The following is a 21,519-nucleotide window of genomic DNA, read 5'->3' as shown; positions in this document are numbered from 1 at the left end:
CATATTATGCTAAGTGAAATATAAACTAGTCAAAGAAAGACAAATACTATGTGGTTTAACTCATATGTGAAATCTAATGAACAAATTGAACTAACAAGCAAAACAGAGGCAGACTCATAGATGGAGAGCAGATGACAGCTAGTGGGGGGGAGGTTAAGGAATGGAGGGGTGGAACGGAAAGGAAGAAGGACTCATAGGCATGAACAACAGTGTGGTGATTCCTGGGGGGAGGGGTTTTAAGGGGACTAAATGGTAATGAGAAAAAATACAATAAAATTTTTTTAAAAATTAAAAAATTTGAACTAAAGTTTAAATATAAAAAAAGAAGTATAATAAAAAGAAAAAGCTAAAGACCCAAATGCTTCGTTTCAGATGAAATTTTAAGCATGATCCTCAATACATTCTATTTGGCAATTCTGGGGTGTTAAACACTTCAACTGAGTATTTGCTTTATGGAGTGACTCATGAATCAGGCGTATCCCATGTAACAACTAGAAGGGTGCTCAGAGGGGTCGTACAACATGGAAGGAAGGTGGGGCAAGGAAAATAAAGGATTGTTTTGGGACCAGGAGGTCTTTTCAGGGGGGGGCAGGTAAGAGAACCAGAACGGTTTTTATCATGCAGATAAGGCCCTTCTCTGTAGAGGATGGAGAACGCCCATTTGACAAATTACCTCACTGGTGTTGACAGAAATTCCAGACTGGTTAATGAAGGTTATGTTTCTGGGAGAGGTTAAAATTGTAAGGAGATCAAGCATTAAATCTAGGTTTGGTGTCATGGGCTTTTTAGCAGGAGTGATGCCATGTGGGGTCTGTGGTTTTCTCTTCAGCAAGTGAAAAAGAGAAAACCAGCCCCTGACATCTGTGAGCTTGCTTGGTGTTAGCTGAGCTTTGGTACTGGTAGGGGCTCATTACAGCTAGGTCATGTTATTCTCTTATTAGACATAAACAGTCTAATAAAACATCGATATTGCACAAGGTCACTTTGCTACTGTGATGAAGTGAGGCAAAACAAGAGCATTTCAGGCTATTCACTAAGCACAGACAAAAAAAGAGCTCACTGTGTAAACCACAAAATGCCAAGCATCCCCCTCTCCAGACTAATAAGCAACTACTGCTTCTTTACTAACTAAAAAATTAGCTTCACTATAGTCCTCTTTCCTCTAGAGAAGATTTATTAAGGTACTCAGCATTACCAGTGTCCCTAACAGCATGCTCTCAAGGTGAATCCCTGTCCTTGAACCTTTCCCAAATTTACCTAGTCAATGAGCAAATCCTATAACTGTTACTGGCATTGGGGTTCTTGAGTTCCCCATGATCAAAATGGAGAGGGAACCCCAGAAAAATTTCCAGACAGATTTTATTAAGCTTATGCCTGAGGACAAGGAAGGAAGGTCTTTTGAACTGGCTTGTTCTACTTCGCTGCTTTTATAAGCTGGGGACAAGGTGAGCTTGCATGAAAAGACAGGCTTTTTGAAAAGTCTTGTGGGAACTTCCATGTCACATTAGAAAAAGCAAGTGGGTAGAAGGGAGATAAAATTCTGATTTTTTTTTTTTTTTTGAGCAGGGTGGAAGGGTGGTGACATTCTTAATAGTCAGTTTATTCTTCTGGCCACCTGGTCTTAATTTGGCTTCCTGGCCACCCCGTATTTTTCCATTCTCAGGCCCAAATGCCTATATGATCTCATAACATCTTTCATAATAACCTTCACTGGGAGACAGCCCAGGATTCTCCATAATGTGTGGTCTCTCTCTTTGCAATGAGAACTAAAAAGAATTTGGTCAACGACAGATGTGGTCCAGTGGTCTGAGGCCAGAAGGCATGGACATTTAGTGGTATAAATATGAAAGAGAAAAAAATGCGGTCTAGCTGTGTGTATGTAGGGGGTGGTTGAACATCCCCTATTTCCCAGCACACCTGGCTACTGCCTTGGTTCACCCTGATTTATTAAACCACGTTGCTAATCCACTGTAAATGGTTTACATTTGTTTGCCTGCTTGGCATTTCTTACAGTTTAGTGCTGAGCTTCATACTAATCATGACTTTTATATATTGACTGACAGTCACCTTCCCAAAATAAAACATTGATGTCCCATTAAAACGTGAGATTATACCATTTCTATTGTCTGTATGTGTTTCCATTTTGCAACACGGATGAAAAATATTTAATGCTAAACATTAAAGGGCAAATTTGGAACTTCTGGAAAAAAGATAACGGGTTTTGTAAATAATGACTATTTTCTGGTTTAATGAAGTTGAAAATTAGACATATTTGAAACAAGCAACGCATACAAATGTAAGACCTTGATACCACATTAACTTTTAGATAACAAATTGAAAGGCCAGTACAATCGCCCAAACATATATTGAATATTGTTTACTTGAACAAACTCTTATGTGATCAATGAAATTAGGGGCATCTTTAAATGGTACATAAAATAAAAGATGAATTTTGCCAAGCATACTTATAACTCAGCTTTATTAAAGAAAATAGAACGAAAGTAATATTTTTCATTCATAAGAACTACAATGTTACTTCATGACAAAATGGTGAAATAAGCCTAAGTTAAAATGGCATTATTTGTAGAACAGAGCTCCTTTGAACAGACAATTCAAAATACTCCAATTTTAGAATTTTGCTAAAAGTGCAGTCAAATGAAAGTACTTAGTCTTGTCAGAAATTAAATTTACATTACAAAATGCTCTGTTGCCACTCTCAAAATTACCAGGTGATTACAGGATGATAAAATTTCCAATTTAGCAATGAAAGGTAGCATCTGAAGCAAAGGGTGCAAAGAAATGACATATAAGTGGTACTTTATCATAGGCACGATCTGTGGAAGAAGATACTGTCACTAAGGTGTGAAAAAAATCGTTCATCAGTGAGAAAAAGTTAACTACACTGTTAATGATAAATGAAGCACATACAGTAAGAGAGCTACTGGAAGCAGATGGAGGAGTGTGTATACGAGCAACTTGACCTCCTGGCGGGTACTAAAAAGGTCCCCTATTTACATCAGATAGCTGTCCACTGATCATAAGAGAATTGCTTTTTGACTTTCACAACATTTAGAATAAACCCCAGGTTATGTTTTTTTAAACAAGGACGAGTATCTTTTTTTTTTCAACTGTGGCTCCCAGCAACCACCTATAGTTAGGAAATGTGACTTAATCAAACTTTGACGGCCTGGTACCACATAGCCTTTGGCGAATTCATAGATCTAGTCCAGTGTTAAAATATCAATATGTCCGCCTGCTCCGAGGGCTAAACTCCGGTGTGCTGATCGAAAGCATATGATCTCGATGCACTTCAACCCACTGACTTGCTGGTGACAGACCAAATGCCCATGTTATCATAGCAGTCACCAGCTCAGCCATTTCCTAAGACTCTCCAAGGGCAACAGAATAAAGTTCTCAATCACTGTCCTAATATTTGAAGCCCTAGATGGCTGGACCTCTGAGCCAACGGATTCTAGCTTTATTACATGATACTCTCCATGCTTTCCCTCTATCAAGAGCAAGGCCCCCCTCACTTGTCACATCCTTCTTAGCTCCACCATTGCAAAGAAATTCTAAAGAGAGGAAATTTGTCAGACCTGTCCTAACGGGGAGTGGAGGTGCTGATAAAACGACCTCAGCAGATATGGGATATGGAAGCAACCTATCCTGCTGACCCAACTGCTAAACTCCCCAGAGTTTCTGAGAAATCCATCAGGGTGGATAGATTATTTATTTGTTGCCCCATCAGAGTGACCAAGACAGGATGTCCATAGGGATGATGCTGAAATCTGCCATCTGATCAGCTGATCTAGAAAACGTGTCAGCGAGGCCCTCAGTCTATTCTCTGTAATGTCATCTTCTTCACTATTGAAAGGTAACTTCATAGGATACAGAATCCAAGGTACTTTTTACTTCTGTCGACACTTAAGTATTTCACTCCACTCTCTTCCTGATTGTGTATTTGCTGAGAAGTTAGATGTAATTATTATCTTTGCTCCTTTCTAGGTAAGGTTGTTTTTGGGCTTTCCTTTGGCTTCTTTGAAGATTTTTTTTTATCTTAAATTTTCTGCAGTTTGAATATAATATGCCTAGGTATAAAGGTTTTTTGATATTTTTCCTGCTTGGTATTCTCTGAGGTTCCCAGATCTGTGGTTTCATGTCTGACATTAATTGGGGAAAACTCTCAGCCCTTATTATCTCAAAGGAATTATTGTTTAAAGGAGAAATTTTTTGGAAACATAACTGGTAAACAAATATGACTCTGTGAACAATTTAAAAGCATTACTGAAACCCCTGTTGCGGTACTGTGGTCTGTCTCACATATTAGCATGCAACAGAATCCTGTAACCTACAGATGGCTGGGCCTCACCCTCCGAGTTTTGCAATTAAAAGATTCAGGGTGCAACCCTATCCATCCATTCACCACAACATCACTGCATCAAGTTGGAAGCACTGTCAGGCCTTTTCAACAAAGTGGGGTAAGTGGGGTAAATGTCAATGTTGAGAGGTTAAAATCTGGGGCACTAATTATGACTTTTTCTCAGACCAAGTTAACCTAAGTGAAATATTTCACAGAGCTTCTATTCACGTACTTTCACAGTTAGTAGCCATGAAAAAATGCTGAAGATGAAAAGTGCCTCCTTCCACCTCCACCATTAACCTGACCACCACATTTGCACCAGAAGGTACAAACTGGTAAGCTAAAATATATTCAATTATTTGCAATAGGGTAGAAAAATGTATAAAACCTGAATGTGTCTCTTTACTCACTTGTTTATTCATTCATTTATTTACTCAAACAATAGTGGGTATCTATTATTTTCCAGGCACTGTGCTAGGCTCTGGGAACACAGTAGTGAAAAACAAAACAGACAAGATTATTCCTGTTAAGAAGCTCACGTTCTACTGGAGGAGACAGACTATGTATTACTTTGGGAAAGTGCTACTATGAAAATTTGAGCAAGAAAGAGAAGGACTGAGGGATATACTATTTTAGAGTGGTTATTGGGAAAGCTTCTCAAATAAGGTGATATTTAAGCAGGACTTGAGTGAAGTAGGGAAGGAAATCACAAATATATCAAAGAAAATAATGCTCAAGGAAGAAAGAATAGAAAGTACAAAGGTTTCGCAAAGTCATGGGTCTCAGCAGTTTAAAAAACAGCAAAGGGCTAATATCATGTTCAATGGTGGAAAGCTGAACACTTTTCCTCTAAAATCAGGAACAAGCCCTGGCTGGTGTAGCTCAGTGGATTGAGCGTGGGCCTTCGAAGCACAGGATCGCGGTTCGATTCCCAGTCAGGGCACATGCCTGGGTTGCAGGCCAGTTCCCAGCAGGGGCCAGTTCCCAGCAGGGGACACATGAGAAGCAACCATAAATTGATATTTCTCTCCCTTTCTCCTTCCCTTCCCTTCTAAAGATAAATAAATAAAATATTTTTTAAAAAACCTTAAATTAAGAAGTCACATAAGGAAAGAAAAAAGTTTAAAAAAATAAATAAAATAAAATCAGGAACAAGACAAGGAGGTCCACTGTCACCACTTCCATTCAACAAAGCATTGAAAGTCCTAGATCCAATCATTAAATTAAAAAAAGAAACACAAAGCATCTAAATCAGAAAGCAAGAAGTAAAACTGTCACTACTTGCATATCTCATAATACTATATATATAGTATTAAGAAGTAAAACTGTCACTACTTGCATATCTCATAATACTATATATATGTATAAAAACATAAACATAAAGACTCTACCAAAAACTACTAGAACTAATAAGTGAATTCAGTCAAGTGGCAGGATACAAAATTATACAAAAATCTGTTGCATTTCTGTGCACTAATAGTGAATGATCAGAAGAATAAATTAAGAAAACAACCCCATTTATGACTGCATCAAAAAGAATAAACTATCTAGGAATCCATTTAACCAAGAAGGAAAGACCTATAGTCTGAAAATTATAAGAAACCAAAGAAAGAAAATGAAAATAATACAAATAAATCAAAGGATATACCATGCTCAGGCATTAGAAGGACTAATATTGTTAAAAATGTCCATACTACTCAAATCTATATATAATTTCATGGATCCTCTATCAAAATACCAATGGTGTTCTTCTCAGAACTAGAAAAAAAAATCCTAAATTTTATATAGAACCACAAAAGACCACAAAAAGACAAAGCAATCTTGAGAAGAAACAACAAAGATGGAGGTATCGTGCCACCTGATTTCAAACTATACTACAAGGCTACAATAATCAAAACAGTAACAGTACTGTATTGGCACAAAAACAAATAGATAAATCAATGAAACAGAATAGAGAGTCCAAAAATAATCCTTTCTTATGTGGTCAATTAATATATGAGAAAGTAGGCAAAACAAAAAGCAGAGAAATGACAGTCTCTATGAAAAGTGGTGCTGGGAAAACTGGACAGATACATTAAAAAAATCACACTGGACTACTTTGTTATACTGTTGACAAGGATAAACTAAAAATGAATTAAAGATTTAAGTATAACAATTGAAACCATAAAACTAGATGAAAACATAGTTAGTAAACTCTTTGGCATCAGTCTTAGCAATATCTTCAATATGTCTCCTTGGGCTACAGGAAAAAACAAACAAATGGAACTACATCAAACTAACAAGTTTCTGTAGAGCCAAAAAAACCATTAGCAAAAAGAAAAAAAACCCAGCCTACTGAATGAGAGAAGATATTTGCAAATGACAGATCCAATAACAGGATAATATGAGAAACATATAAGGAACTGATACAACTCAACATAATAAAAAACAAACAATTCAACTTAAAAATGGGCAGAGGACCTAAACAGACATTCCTCTAAAGAAGATATAGAGATGGTCAACAGACATATGAAAGGACACTCAACATCATGAATCATTGGAGAAATGCAAATTAAAACCACCATGAGATATTATCTCACACCTGTCAGAATGACTACCCTCAATAAATCAACAAATAACAAGTGCTGGTGAAGATGTGGAGAAAAGGAACCCCAGTGCACTACTGGTGGGAATGCAGACTGGTGCAGCCACTATGAAAAACAGTATGGAGGGTCCTCAAAAAATTAAAAATGGAACTGTCTTATTATCCAGCAATCGCACTTCTGTGTTTATAGTTTTTAATGGGTCAAATAAATTTTTATAAGATACGAATCTTATCAAAGTAGTTTCAAGTCAAACAGTTTGCTATTATTAGCACCTTAATAAGAAGGTAACAAAATAGTCTATATTTACTGTTCTCTAATACCAATATATCAATATATCTATGTCAAGCCCGATGTCACTGTTTGCTTCACTAATGGCTTTAAGAGCAACTGTAATTAAAACTCTCATTTTAAATCACACTTTTAATCTTCCCTTACTTCTAAAGTTTAGAATAAAGTTCAAGGGTTCAGTATAAAAAATAAACTTAATCATATATGTTAAAATGCAACCCATTCTGGACATAGCAGGATTGTATGTACTTGGAAGAGAGGAGCTGAATTGAAGTCAAAGAAACAACCAACATCAATACTGTCCTCTTCATGACAATCAACGCTTATGATGAATAAAACAATACACTGTTACACTAGCAAATTGGATCATTTCCAAAGAGTTTAATGCTTTTAGGGTAGAAACCTATAGAGCCTTGTTCTTCCCAAAGAGCAGAACCAACAAGTACCTGCCTGAACCCTGGAACATGCCTGTCTACGAACACTCTTTTCTCAGTATACAAGGTGGGAGAAAAGTAGGTTGACAGTTGTTCATATAGAAAATAACACAATAATTAATAACTAAAAATACAAGAATAAACTCTGTGTTTCTCACATACTCACAACTGTGGACCTACTTTTGCCCCACCCCGTGTGGACCTAATATGACCTACCCATGAAGCATTATGTACTTAATGATCTCCAACGTGACTGTCCCAACAAAATGTAAGATGTTGTCTAGTCTGTCTTCACTTGATCTCAGCTAAGTACATACAAAGTTTGAGCAGTATCACCTCAAGTTAATACTTTACAGAGCTGAAACTACTGTTGATTATATTAAAGCTATCTTTCATTTTTGTAGCATTGATATATAATTTTTATGAATTATTCTTCAAAATCAATTGGAGAGGCATCTTTTATGATTTCTATTTTACAAGGAAAAGACTGATCTTGCAGATATTAAGGAATACTTTTTACTTTTTTTTTTTGCGAGACAGAGCATAAATGTTGCAAAGTCTAAAATCTATGAATTCTCAGTCCACACCACAGCTCTTTCTACACCGTCATACTATAACTTGTGATGATTTATCTAAAGAAAAAAATATTTTTCTTACCTTTGTGATAGTTTTGCCATATAACATTTCGGGTATTCTCATAATATGTGTTCAACCAACTGAGCAGAATTTTTTCATAGTCAGAATAAATGTTGCTATATTCAAAAGAAGGATTGACTTTTGCTGAATCACACAAATGCATAGGGGGCAAATCTTTACCACTGTGTGGCACAACCCGGGTTAGTACCAAAACCTAAAATGGCATAAAAGAGACAACAATAATATTTTACTAGCCCTGAAAAGCAAAATAGAAGTTTGAAGACTAAATTTAAAAAATGTCAGGTAGATAAATAAAGTAAAGCATCATTATTTTCTGCTTAATTATGTCCATTCAAGAATAAAATGATAGATAAGAGGACGTCTAACCCCGATTTTAAATTCCCAACTTTTTGCTTCTATAGCATCTAGTCTATAAGATTTCTACCACACTATGCAATTTACAAGAAGCAACTTATTATCTAAGGGTTCCGGTCACCAATTTCCATTGTGTGGATGGGAGTGGGGAAAATTCTCACATAGCCATGCAATTCTCAAACACCAACACGGCCTCCAACCATTCAACTAAATTCTGACACTGTCTACCCAGAGATAAAATCAGATTCCACAAATTAAGGGTTGGGGCCCACAAGACTATACTCCCCCCACCCTACTTCAAATTCAAATGAAAAGCCTAGGCTGTTATGTATGCTTCTAACCCACCAACTATCCACTGGAGCTTCCAACGACCCCTTCCTTGGCAACTAAATTAAAAAACCAGTTGCAAGTCTAGCTTGTTAACCTATGCTTTTGACCAACAAGCCATAAATCAGAGGTTTCTGTGACCCCTGGATGGGTTCTATTAATTTGCTAGAGGCTCACAGAACTTAGAGAAACATTTTACTTCCTAGATCACTAGTTTATTATAAAACAATATAACTCAGGAACAGCCAGATGGAAGACATGCATGAAGAAAGGGAATGGAGCTTCTACGTCCCCTCCAGGCATGCCACGCTCCGCAAACCTCCACATCTTCACCAATCTGGAAGCTCTCGGAACCCTGTCCCTTTTGAGTTTTCATGGAGACTTTATTAAATACTCATGATTCATTAAATCATTGGCCATTAGCAACTGGTTCAACCTCCAGGCCCTCTCCTATTCCAGGTCAGGGGGGTAAAACAAAATTCTAACCCTCTAATCACATAGTTGGCTTAACCCAGCAGTCAGGGGGGCTCCAAAAGCCACCTAATTAACATAACAAAAGACACCTGGCTCAAGCTCTCCACTTAGAAATTCCAAAGGGTTTTAGAAGGTCTGTGCTAGAAATGGGAATAAAGACCAAATAAATATTTCTTATTATAAACCACAATATTACATGTATTGAGTGTTATCCCATCACTGTCACATGCACTTCCAGTTCCACAAGAATTTTGCTATTATATTTGTTTCTCAATGACAGAGTTTTAAACTTATGTGTTATTTTAATCTATTCTTCCAATTGGCATAAAAAGCACAAGTAATTTAAGTAGTAATCAGCGAAAGTCATACTAGATTTCACTTTTAGAAAGTTATATTTCTATTGGTCAGATTGTTTACGTGGAAGGCTAGAAGTAATACACATTGTTCAAATATACCATAAATGTTATGTTATCACCATAACAAAACTTATTGCAGCCATCTATATCTAACTATTATCAAGGTTACCAATTTGTTATAAAGAACATAATTTAATTCCAGAGGGTAAGAATGGATTAAAGAAAGAGGAAGAGAGAAAGCAAAATTGAAAAGAAACATTCAAGCATGGTCATCAACAGTCTCTATTACAGAGGACCACGAGGGAACTGATTTGGGGGTGAAGATACAAGCTTCTGTTAAGACAGGAGGTGGAGGGAAAGCTGTATGAAGAGGAAAAGGTTACAGGGGAGTTTTCCGGTAGTAGAAGACACAGTCAATCTGAATGCCCATCAATAGACAAGTGGATACAGAAAGCTGTGGTAAATAAACACAATGAAGTATTTTTCAGCCATAAAAAAGATTGAAATCTTACTACTTGCAACAGCACAGATGGACGTAGAGGATATTATGCTAAGTGACATAAGTCCGTCAGAGAAAGACAAGATACCATATGATTTCACTTACACGTGGAATCTAAAGAACAATATAAAGATCAAAAAAACAGAAACAGAATCACAGAGAACAGACTGATGGCTGCCAGAGGCGATGGGGATTGAAGGACTGTGTAAAAAAAGAAAGGTGAAAGGATTGAAAAGAACAGATGGGAACTTACACAGTAGTTATGGGATGGTACAGCATAGGAAATATAGTCAACGATATTGTGATAACTATGTATAGTGGTGGATAGGTTCTGGTAACAGCAAGGGAAAACTTTGTAAAGCATATGACTGTCTAACCACTATTTGTACACCTGAAATTAATACAAAATAATATTAAATATAAACTGTAATTTTTAAAACAATGTAAAAGCCAACAGCAACAACAAGAAGCCCAATCACCGTCCTAAAGCATTGCATGCATCATCCCTGGGGATCACCGCTGGGGGTCCCAGGAAACCTGAGATGGACCTGTTCCTAATCTAACATGAACAAGTATAAAGGACACATGGACAATAACTAAGGGTGGGGGGTGGAAATGGGAGGGAGGGGGGAGCCCTGGGGGGGGCAGGGCTGGGAATATAAGACAGAAAACTGTACTTGAACAAGAATTAAATAAAAATAAAAATTAAAAAAAAGAATTAAATAATAAAATGCTTATAAATAATTTTAAAAAATAAATAAATAAAGATAAAGTCTGCAGGCCCAGAATTCCCCCTTTCCCTTGTCTTCTCACTCCCATTATCCCTGGCTCCTGGCTTCTCAGTCTTCTTTATCAAACCTCCCTCTTTCTCAGCCTATATGCTAACTTTTCTGAGATCCCTCATCTCAACTTCAAAGAGCAAACGATGGCATCTTAATGGGCACACAGGGGTGTCCTACATGTGCCCGAAAGCACTTGCATCCACCCTCACTCTTCTTCCTTCTCTGCAGCCACAATGACTGAGCGATCCCTTATCCCTTCTCTTGTACTAGATATCAGGCCTTCTCCTCTTCCCGGGACCAGTCCTGCACCAGTTGTCTTTTATAGCTGTGGGATCTTTACCTTCTCCCTCCTGACCAATTCTTTTTCAACAATATCAAAACATGCTCAGTTGTACACTCAGGTTTTTCAGGGCTCTCTCAAACTGGAATTCCCACGGATTCTTTTATCTGTTCCTTCTACCACTCACACCTGTTAAGTTTTCTCACTGTCACCACTTTCCTTCATTTGTTTAGCTCATCAAACCAAGGCCCACATAATGGTTTTTCCCAACTCATCGTGACCATCATCAACAACCTCAGTTTCATCTGATACTGTGAACCATGTCCTCCCTCCAAGGCTCTCTCTCTTCCTTGTTCACAATGTCATAAAGGGTCACTGCTACCTTTTCACCTATTGGGAGCTCATTTGCAAGAATCTCTTCCTTTGCCTATTTAAATATTTGGTGTCTTCAATACTGGGTTTCTGACCTATGCCATCTTTTTTCACTCTATAGCTCTTTTCTCCCAATTTTAGTCCCTACAAGCCACTAAATGTGCCTTAAGAAATGACACAGACCATCAATTTTTGTAATTCAACATAGTATTTAGGACATGATGTTAGTGGTAGTAATGAGAATATCCATAGCTCCATATTACTGAGATAAATGATAGCTGTAATCTCTGTCCAAGTATCTACAGCTACCTAGATGATGAACATACTGAGCTCTCTATCACTTTATATATTCAATAAGTTTCTTTTCTTACTATTCGCACTAACTGAGAAAATCCTAACTCATATTATAGGTCATAGGTGGCAACCATAAGGCCCACATGCCAAATCCAGCCCTCCACCTTGTTTTATCTGGCTCGGCACCTTGTTTCTACCCCGTGGCAGTGCTCAGCTCTCACTTCACTGTTGAGGAGCAGTTACATTTACACAGTCCTAAAGTTACATTCGGCCTTTTGAAGGCAACTGCGAGGCTGATGTGGCCCCCAGTGAAAATGAGTTTGACACCCCTGTCATAGGTTAACAAAATGGATGCTCACTTTGGTTGTACAGATTGTCAGGCCTACCATGAAGCTGGAAATTATAGAGATTATTTTTTATTAAAATCCACTTTCCAATACCAATCAAGTTGTTAAGCTGGTCCATGAGCATATCACACTCAAAAGCAGAAGGTAAGAAACTCAACTCTGGAAACAGTATTCTAGTCTTCAACAGCATTCATCTTTGGAAATGTTCCTTCAGGGTCCATTCCCAAGATTTCAATAAAACCTACACACTGCCTTTGTGCAAATCAGAATGTGGCGCCCTCTGCAAGACAATGTTTTCCTGGTGGTGCCCTTATTTAAAGTAAAAGGCCCCCTTAACTTTGGTGAGGCAAAGCTTAGATGAGGCTCTCTATTCTTAGCAAGCAATATGTAGGCTGCATTTTAGCATCCAATCATCAGCTCAGCTGTGCAGAAACTGTACAATCATATTCATTCAACATTCAACAACTGGATACATTTTTTCTCCAATAAATCTTTGGAAAAAGTCAAACTTTTGATGCTTTAGTGATTTCTACCACATTAAAAATCACGATATTCAAATCCTATAGGTGTATATCCAGTGTATCCAAGACATGGACGGCATCATTTGATGTTATTATTTGAGGTAGCCACTTAAAAGAATGAAAAGATATATGTAGAAAAACACTACTGCTATGAAGATAATACTTTTAATCTCACTCCAATTGGAAAATTTCATGTGAAAGTGACCCTCCATTCACAACTAGCACTCCTTAATATTGAAAAACAGAATCCTGAACACACAGAGATCACAATAAAATTACAGAACTCGGTAGCCTCACTTTGACAGTGTTTACATTTTTTCTGGGTCCTTTAACTTTGAATTCGTAACAGGAGCATGTATTTTAGTCACTGAAATTTCCCGATGAGTGAGTACTCACTTGTAATGCCCTTCCCGCTGTGGCCAATGGCTTATTCTGTATTGGTATATACCACCAATAGGTTTTCTCCAGTCTACATTACAAATTAACCTTTAAATGACAAAGAATCACACCTCCTAAAGCCTGGGCTCTAACTGATAGAATAAAATGACATCATGTACCTCACTCACACACACTTATCACACACATGCAAAGAATTATTCACATGTTCCCTATCCATGGTTATAGCCAACCAAAATATGGAATATTTGTTATCACCTGTGAGAATAATTGTGTTCCCACATTGATGTCACAGACATTATGAGACATAATACAAAGCCATTTAATAAAAGAAGTTCACCAATTCTATTTCTCTCCAATCATATTTTATAGAAGCACTTTCAAATATTCCTCAGAAATATGACTGCTTATACCATTTAAATTTGAGGCATGCCATTGTGAATAATGCCGAGGTAGAACTGGGGACTTGCCTGCCTTTAGCAACAAATACTCCGATATTATTATAGAGAGAACTGAAGTGGTTCAGGAAAAGTATTTCTAATTAACCAGAAAGATCACTGCTCTTTCTTTAAAAATATCAAAATATTTGACAGAATTGTGCCACTATTAAAAAAAATCTTCATGATAGACAATATACTGGGAACAAGTTAATAAACAGTTAATTAAAATTATTAATCAAATATTTCTTCCTGATCACCTTTTTCTCTTCCAGATTCATCTGTAAAAACATCATATTCACTTTGTTCACTCCATACAGATTCATCCTTTATATCCACATGAGATCCCTATATATAATTTACATTTAGAATAGCATTCCGAGTTTGAGTGTATGTTACTGTTTTTCACCTCTCTTATGCTTCAATGACTTACTTGTTAGCCATTTTGTCAGCATTTTTGTGAATTGGGAATATAATGCAAGAAAAGAACAATGATCATGCAAATTTAATAATCAAAAATACCCAAATAACATAAAATTAAGACAAACTATACCTTGTTATCTAAACTGCTAGCAAGAACTGACTAAGGCAGTCTCACAGTGCATGCATGACCTCTAAGAATTCAACAATAAGGACATAGATTTGTGTGAAAATCACAATCTTTTATTTCTAACTTGTGAACTCATCTCAACAACATTGCTTATTTTTTCAAGTGAAATTGCCAATTCACTTCTGATTTGATAGAGCAGCTAGATCTGCCTATGCTTTAGACACAATATATGAAGCACAGTTATGCAGATGATCTAACTGGGAAATCTTATCTATTCTTATGACTTTATAATGGCATCAGTAAAGAATCTCAAATGTGAGCTCGGGCCTGTGAACCAAAGGATCGCGGTTCGATTCCCGGACAGGGCACATGCCTGGGTTGCAGGCCAGTTCCCAGTGGGGGATGAATGAGAGGCAACCATACATTGATGTTTCTCTCCTCTCTCCCTCTCTCCTTCCCTTCCCCTCTAAAGATAAATAAAGTCTTAAAAAAAAAAAGAATCTCAAATGTATGCTGCCACCCTGTTTCCTTACTAAAGGATATACCCACCTGTTTCCTTACTAAAGGATATACCCACCCAGTAATCATATCATAGCAGGACCAAAAGTAATTTATCATGTCCTCTTAATCCACTCTCCACCCCCAACAAAATACTGTTATTATGTTTTGTCTTCTATTTCAGTGACTGAAATTCTACTAAACCATCCAACAACAAATCCACTGTCATCTTTGTCCTCTCTGTCTCTTTCACTCCCAAGATGTAGCCACATACCAAGTCCTACCGAGGTCTACTTCTAATATTTATGAAAGCTGCTCCTTTCTCATCTTTCCCACTACAACCAACATTCCTAGCACCAGACACTGAAAATATATCCCGAACAGTTTTTTCATGCTGTGCCAGTGATTTCTCTAGAATGCAAAGCTGATTATGTCAACCTTCTGTTTATAACCCTTCAGTAGCTCTGCACTGACTTTGTGCTCAAGTCCATAAAGTCCAGGTTCTTTGAATTGCTTATGAAGTCAACCAGTTTCTGGCTGGGATCACAGTGCGCTGCTCTTACCCCCAGCCATACTGTGTTCATTCCTCAAAATGCACCATGCTCCACGTAACATTGAGCATTTCCACATTTAATTCCCTTTGTCTTGAAAAATGTTCCTCCGCACAACAACTTTCCTGCAATAAAAGTCATCTACCACCTCCTTCACACAAATAGTACTCTTTTTAAACTATGCCCTGCCTTGCTTGGCAAACATCTGTCATTTCCTAGGGCTCAGTTTAAACTGATCTTCTTCCTGGAAACCTTCCCCAAGCCATAGGAATGTTAGGTTCCTCTCTATGGGCACTCATCCTCAGTTCTTTGGGCTTCCTTTGTCATAGCGTTTGTCATTCTTCCTTGGAATTATATATACTTAGTTCTTACATACTCTAAGCCACAAAATTCTCCAGGAGACAGACTATATCAAGTTTACTCTTACACCCCCAGAGCCTAGTATAGTACCCTGAAACATAATAATTGTTGAATAAATCCATTCAACAAATATTTGTTGAGCATCTACTATGTAGCCGACACTCTATGAAGTTTACAAGTCATACTGGTTTCTAATTCATGGACTTAATAGGTCAGGGAAGACAAATTAAATGAACAAACATGCCATGACTGCATGCATAAATGAGTAAGCGTGTGACTAAGGTCCACAAAGCAAGATTAGGATTAGTTTGTCCCTACAATAAGCCATGTGCTGCTCTTCTCTCTTGGAGGTGCTCCTATTAATCCCTGGGCAAAATTGTAGATGATGCAGATTGGAGTTAAGAAAAGAAAATATCTTTTTATAATTCTAAATTTAGTTGAGAGTCACAAACACACTCATACATTCTTCTGAGAATTAATCAAGAAAAAACAGGATTTCTTCTCTTGACATTCAGAAAGAGAAACAGGGCAAGCTGAAGTGGAAAGAAGAGAAGAAAAGGACTAAGCGGGAATCATGGAGCAGAAGGCACTCCTCAGAAGGTAGGCCTGGCTGGCTGCAGTGACGGCTTTAGAAAGCTAGAGAGGAGCAAGAGGGCCTGGGCTCCTGGGCTCCTGGGCTCCTGGGCCCCAGCAGAGAACAACAAAGAAGAAATAAACATTTCCTATGTCAGGTGGTTTTCTACGGCCAAAATCAGGTGATCTTGGAAGAAAGTAAGCATGAGAACCCTAGTTTCCTCATCTGTACACTGGGGAGTACCAGCTGTGAAGATTAAACAAACATTAAAAAACCACTTTGTGACATGCAATACTGTTTAGCTTTTAATTTTGTCCTTTCCTTTGAGTGATGAATTGCCGCTTCTATTTAACATAACTGCTTCATTTTAACTCCCTGTCCTGCAGCTCACCCTATCTGTGAGTGGGGTTAGAGCAGAAGCCTCCATCCATCTTAGCAAGCAAGACCTAGCGTGCCATATTTGGAACCGTAGGAAATGATTCCAGGACTGCAATCAGTACAAGCAATAAAGACATAGGTTATGAAGGCACAATTTACGTGTTAACTTACCCACACATGCACCTTGGCATGAGGTCAACTGGAGAATCTCATCAACACCTGGTCTTGCCTACAGTATATGATTGCTAGTGAACATCTGTCTAGAATAACTTTACAAGAGACTACTATGCATTGCAGGTGGAGACCATACTTTCCACCAATATCCATTCTTTAATCCTTCCTTTTAATACTGGAAAACACATGCAGCTACCAATTTTCCAGACTATATTTCTCAACTTACCTTAAAGCTAGGTTCAGTCATACGACTAAATTTTGCCCAGTGGAATGTGAAGGGAAATGATGCATTTTCCAGGCAACAACCTTAAAAGGAATTTACCTGTCTTCTTACTCCTTTATCTGGTCTTCCTTATTCTGAGAAATTGACCCAGAGATGAAAGCCCAGTACTAAGGATGGAAGAAACATCTCACTACCTCTAAACCACTCACTTCCCCACAGTTCCATGAGAAAATGAATAAAAATTCTCTTATTTGAGCTACTGTGGTTTTAAATCTTTTACAGTAATATTACCTATACTTTTATTAATGCATTATCTCTGTAAATTACCCCAAAACTCCAACAATGAACACAAGGGCACATGGTACCTTGTATAGCTGAAGGAATACATCTGTCCATGACCGTTTACTCCAGTTTTCAAAAACAGCCATGTCTATAGTAAAACAATGCTTTTCCTTTGGTATAGGGGAATACATCAGCAAGGTATCAGCAGCGGAAGACTTTAATAAATAAAATATCATGACATTGATTAGAAAGCAAGGCAAATGTAAGTTCAAAATTTTATCTACTTAGCATAATTTCCCCTTTAAATAAAACCTTTACATGTCCTTCTTATACATTCATAAAGATCTGTAATTCCCCATATGCCAATCATAAAACTATCAACACAGCTAACTTCTGGAACTCATAGCCCTTTATTGAGGTCATGCATTTATTCATTCAGTGTACCCACTAGCTCTGGGGCAGAAGTGGCAGAATGAAAGGTGAAGTTATTCCGAACTCTGAGCCTCTAAGAGTCACACTGTGAATTAGGCCACAGGGAGTCAGGAGAGTGCCAAAGAACAGGCTCCGGGTCTCTGCTACTAATGTCATGCGGTGACCATAGTAACAGTACCACAGCTAGCCTTGCCTCAAAGCCTCCAGACAGCTCAAAACAATACCCCTTCTCAATAGATTTGCATAAAATGAATTGCATAATTTGAAAAAAAAACTATGCATATCCGGCTTAATTTCTCCCTAGTCTCCTCTAAAACTGAAGAAGGGAAATGTGAAGTGGTGGTCAAATTAAACCATTGTTTTCTTTGGAAGATACATATTCTAAAAATTCAACACTAACAAAAAGTTTACATAAGCACACACCATTCTTCATTTCTAAATTCCCTAAAAGAAGCAATTACTTACATATTTAAGAAAACCATGTGATCATTTCTGCCTAGGCTTCACAGAGATTTTTAAACAAATCCAAAAATATATGTGTGTGCGTGTGTGTGTGTGTATATATATATATATATATACATATATTCCAGAGAAGCATAATCTTTAGGATACTTCATAAATAAAAAAACAAGGATTCTAAAATGAAATCTTTAAGCACAGACCAAAAATCAGCAAATCCAATAATATTTGTTCAGTTGTTTCAAGAAATTATATTTCCTTACTCTAAGTTCAATCCACTTCTTATAATCTTCTGGTTCAAACAGAAATTCTGGCAATACATGAGCAATATATGCTCCTTTAGCACTAAAATTTAAGAAGAAAAATCCCAATTATTATGGTGTAATACTCACGATTTGTATATCACTTGCATTTCAACCTCAATTAAATAATTTCGATGTCGTATACTTTATTAAATTATATTTTAACATTTAAAAATTATATAATTAATGTGTATATGATGTTTCTATCACAGAACTGATTAATGAGAAAGATCTTACTAAGTGTCTTTAATCATCCACATCTATCCTTATGTTAATGGGATATAGAGGTACGATTTAGCCCTATTGCCAAACCACTAACCATCTTTTGTAATAACATTATAAAATTGAAAAATATGTAGAAAAAGTCTGAATACAGTAAAACATTTAATAAATAGGTCATTAGTCACCCAATTCACATAGGCCTGAATATAAATAACCCCTAATATAACAAAATTCATCACCTATTTTTCCAAAGACACTATCCAAAATGTATGGCTTCTTTGATTATATAAACTTACAGTAGAATAACTGAAGCAGAAAATATCTATTTTTAATATTTTATATATTCAAAATCTAATACCTATTTATATTATTTTATACTTTAAAACACATTTATCACACTTAAGGCTTTACACTTTTTTCACTGTGAAATTCCTTGAAATATTTTAATCCAAACTCTTCATATGCACATCCATCACCACAGATCCTACAGACATCTACCAGTTTTGGCAAGAGTGTTTCCTTGAAGGCATTTGGGTGTGTAGGTATAACTCATTTAATAAGCATAGAACTCCACCCTCCATAAGCATTTACCAGAAAAGAATGCCTCACGTAGTACTCAACTCTGGAACACCCTCAGCAGTCTGCAGTCCTAGAACTACTGAGAAGTCGGACTAAGAAAAAGCAGAAAGGAGACTTAATATGATTCCGAAAGCTTAAACCTTGAAGACAGTGCAGACAAACATAAGAAGAGAGAAGTAAGGAAGGGAACGTTAGTGGAAATAGAAGCAATGGACATAGTTCTAGAGTTAAGTATGGCGTGGCTCTGGGCCAATCAAAACTAGTGAAAGAAACTGTGCCACACACAGATAAAGTTCCTTCGTTTGGAAGTCAAATATCATCCCTTCTCTTTGATTTTTACACCTTTAACTGTCTGCATTTCCTACCTACTTTTATGAATCTTCATCACACTCAAATTATCATATGTTTAAATAAAATCTAATTGGAACACTAATTGGAAATCTAATGGAACACTACTTCTTAGCAGGAGGAGCCAACCTAAAAGCCTATGTAAGAATTCAATGAGATGAAGCCCCATTAAGTCGAAATCTTAGCAGGGTCCAACCTTTTGGTGTCTCTGGGCCACGGTGGAAGAAGAAGAGTTATCTTGGGCCACACATGGAATACATTGTGACATGTAATCACCAAAAAAAATCTCATAATGTTTTAAGTAAATTTACGATTTTTGTGGTAGGCCACATTCACAGCCCTTCTTTTATTTCAATATTCTAGCCCATAATTCCATGCTCTCTGAGGCATTCAGCTTCTCTGCCAATGCCAGCGCTGTTCACCACTGCTTCAGGTGACCTCCTCCTAGGGCCCCTCCCTACTCCCCCCTAATAATGTGGTCAGATCTCTCCTATCAACAGTAGAGCCCTGCTGTCCCCCTAAAGGAAATTCCACAACCAATCTACTTTTTGTGCTGTAGAGGTAGAGAATGTTTCCCTTCTTTTCTTCTAGGTTCACTGGCTGGTCTAATAATCAAAATGACATAAGAATTATTAATAGGAAAAAAACAAATTAAATATGTACCTACTGGAGCCCCACAAAGATGTGAATCTCCCAGGTAGTCAGGTAATTGAGGAAAAGGGGGTAAGGATGTAGGGCTTCAAAGGGGAGGTAGGTAATTTATAGGAAGAGGAGAAGAGCAGATGCTTGGGCAAGAAATGATTGCCCCACCATGCAGATAAGTCTTTCTGATATAAAAAGTTATCTCTGGTAGTAACTTTCTGGGCCAGCCCCCCTGTCTATATTCTTGGGGGCAGTTAAGGGAGAGAAAAGCTTTCCCCAAGTCTGTCTCAACTGACTTCAGCTGAAATCAATCCACATGCCAAAGCGGCACATTTTGGGGCGGTGCATTCAGCCCCCCTCCTTCATTGCTTCAGTACAACTTCCCTGTTCGTGCTCCCTTCTGCTCATAAAATCTCTTGCCTTGCATAACTCTTTGGCGCTCCTTCCCATCTGCTAGACTGGATGCTGTCTGGTTCATGAATTGTTGAATAAAGCCAATCGGATCGTTAAAACTTAGCTGAACTTTGTTCTTTAACAGCACTTTACAGATGCCGTTATGAAGTCAAGTCAAACAGAACAGGTAACCCCCAAATATGCCTCTTTGGCATTTTGCTTATTCTGAGAAACTACAGACACAGGAGCTCTGAAAACAGGATAAAAGTTACCCTTTTGTAATGAAAATCTACACTCATCAAGGAAATTTACATTAGAAAACAAGCCCTCACCTGGAAAAGAGCTATTTCTAGAGAAAACCCTTTACCCGAGAGGCTTTCCTGCAAGGCAAGGCAACCGAAGTTTAACAAACACTTCCTCCTCCCGTCTCAGGATCCCTCCATTCCCCCAGTCTTTCCAGGCCCTAGACTCCTACCCCTTTTGCCAGCTCAGAGTGGTACATAAGCCCCCATCTCCTGGATGTCTTTGAGTCTCATATCTTTGTGAGGCTACCATACTTAGTCATCGAATTAAATTGTTCTTTTTCCTCCTGTTAAGCTATCTTTTACGACAGCCAAGAAGACAGAAGGAAAGCAGAAAATTTATTTTTCCTCCTGTACAAGAGACTTGTTTCTTTCTTTTTATTTTGCATCTATCCTAAGGCCTAACTTCATCAGTCCTTCATACAGTATTTACAATTATGTTTTGTCAATAGTTTATGTCTGGTCATTACTTTTATAGGGTTGACTT

At 37.5% G+C, this 21,519-nt stretch overlaps 1 protein-coding gene across 1 annotated transcript in view; it reads right to left on the bottom strand.

The window, feature by feature from the left end:
* Positions 1-21,519, bottom strand: part of CFAP47 (cilia and flagella associated protein 47) — a 328,185-nt gene that overhangs the window by 183,099 nt on the left and 123,567 nt on the right. Inside the window, exons 30-33 of the mRNA XM_037067787.1 lie at positions 18,508-18,589; positions 17,437-17,568; positions 8,325-8,517; positions 6,393-6,395 (exon numbers count right to left, since the gene is read on the bottom strand). Coding sequence (XP_036923682.1) covers positions 6,393-6,395; positions 8,325-8,517; positions 17,437-17,568; positions 18,508-18,589 — 410 coding nt within the window. The remainder of the gene's footprint in view (positions 1-6,392; positions 6,396-8,324; positions 8,518-17,436; positions 17,569-18,507; positions 18,590-21,519) is intronic.

This window comes from Sturnira hondurensis, unplaced genomic scaffold (genome assembly GCF_014824575.4).
Source record: "Sturnira hondurensis isolate 20B ecotype Veracruz unplaced genomic scaffold, ASM1482457v3 Scaffold0017416, whole genome shotgun sequence".
Classification (NCBI taxonomy): domain Eukaryota; kingdom Metazoa; phylum Chordata; class Mammalia; order Chiroptera; family Phyllostomidae; genus Sturnira; species Sturnira hondurensis.
Note: the sequence above shows the minus strand (reverse complement) of the source record. Positions and strands in the feature narration are given on the sequence as shown.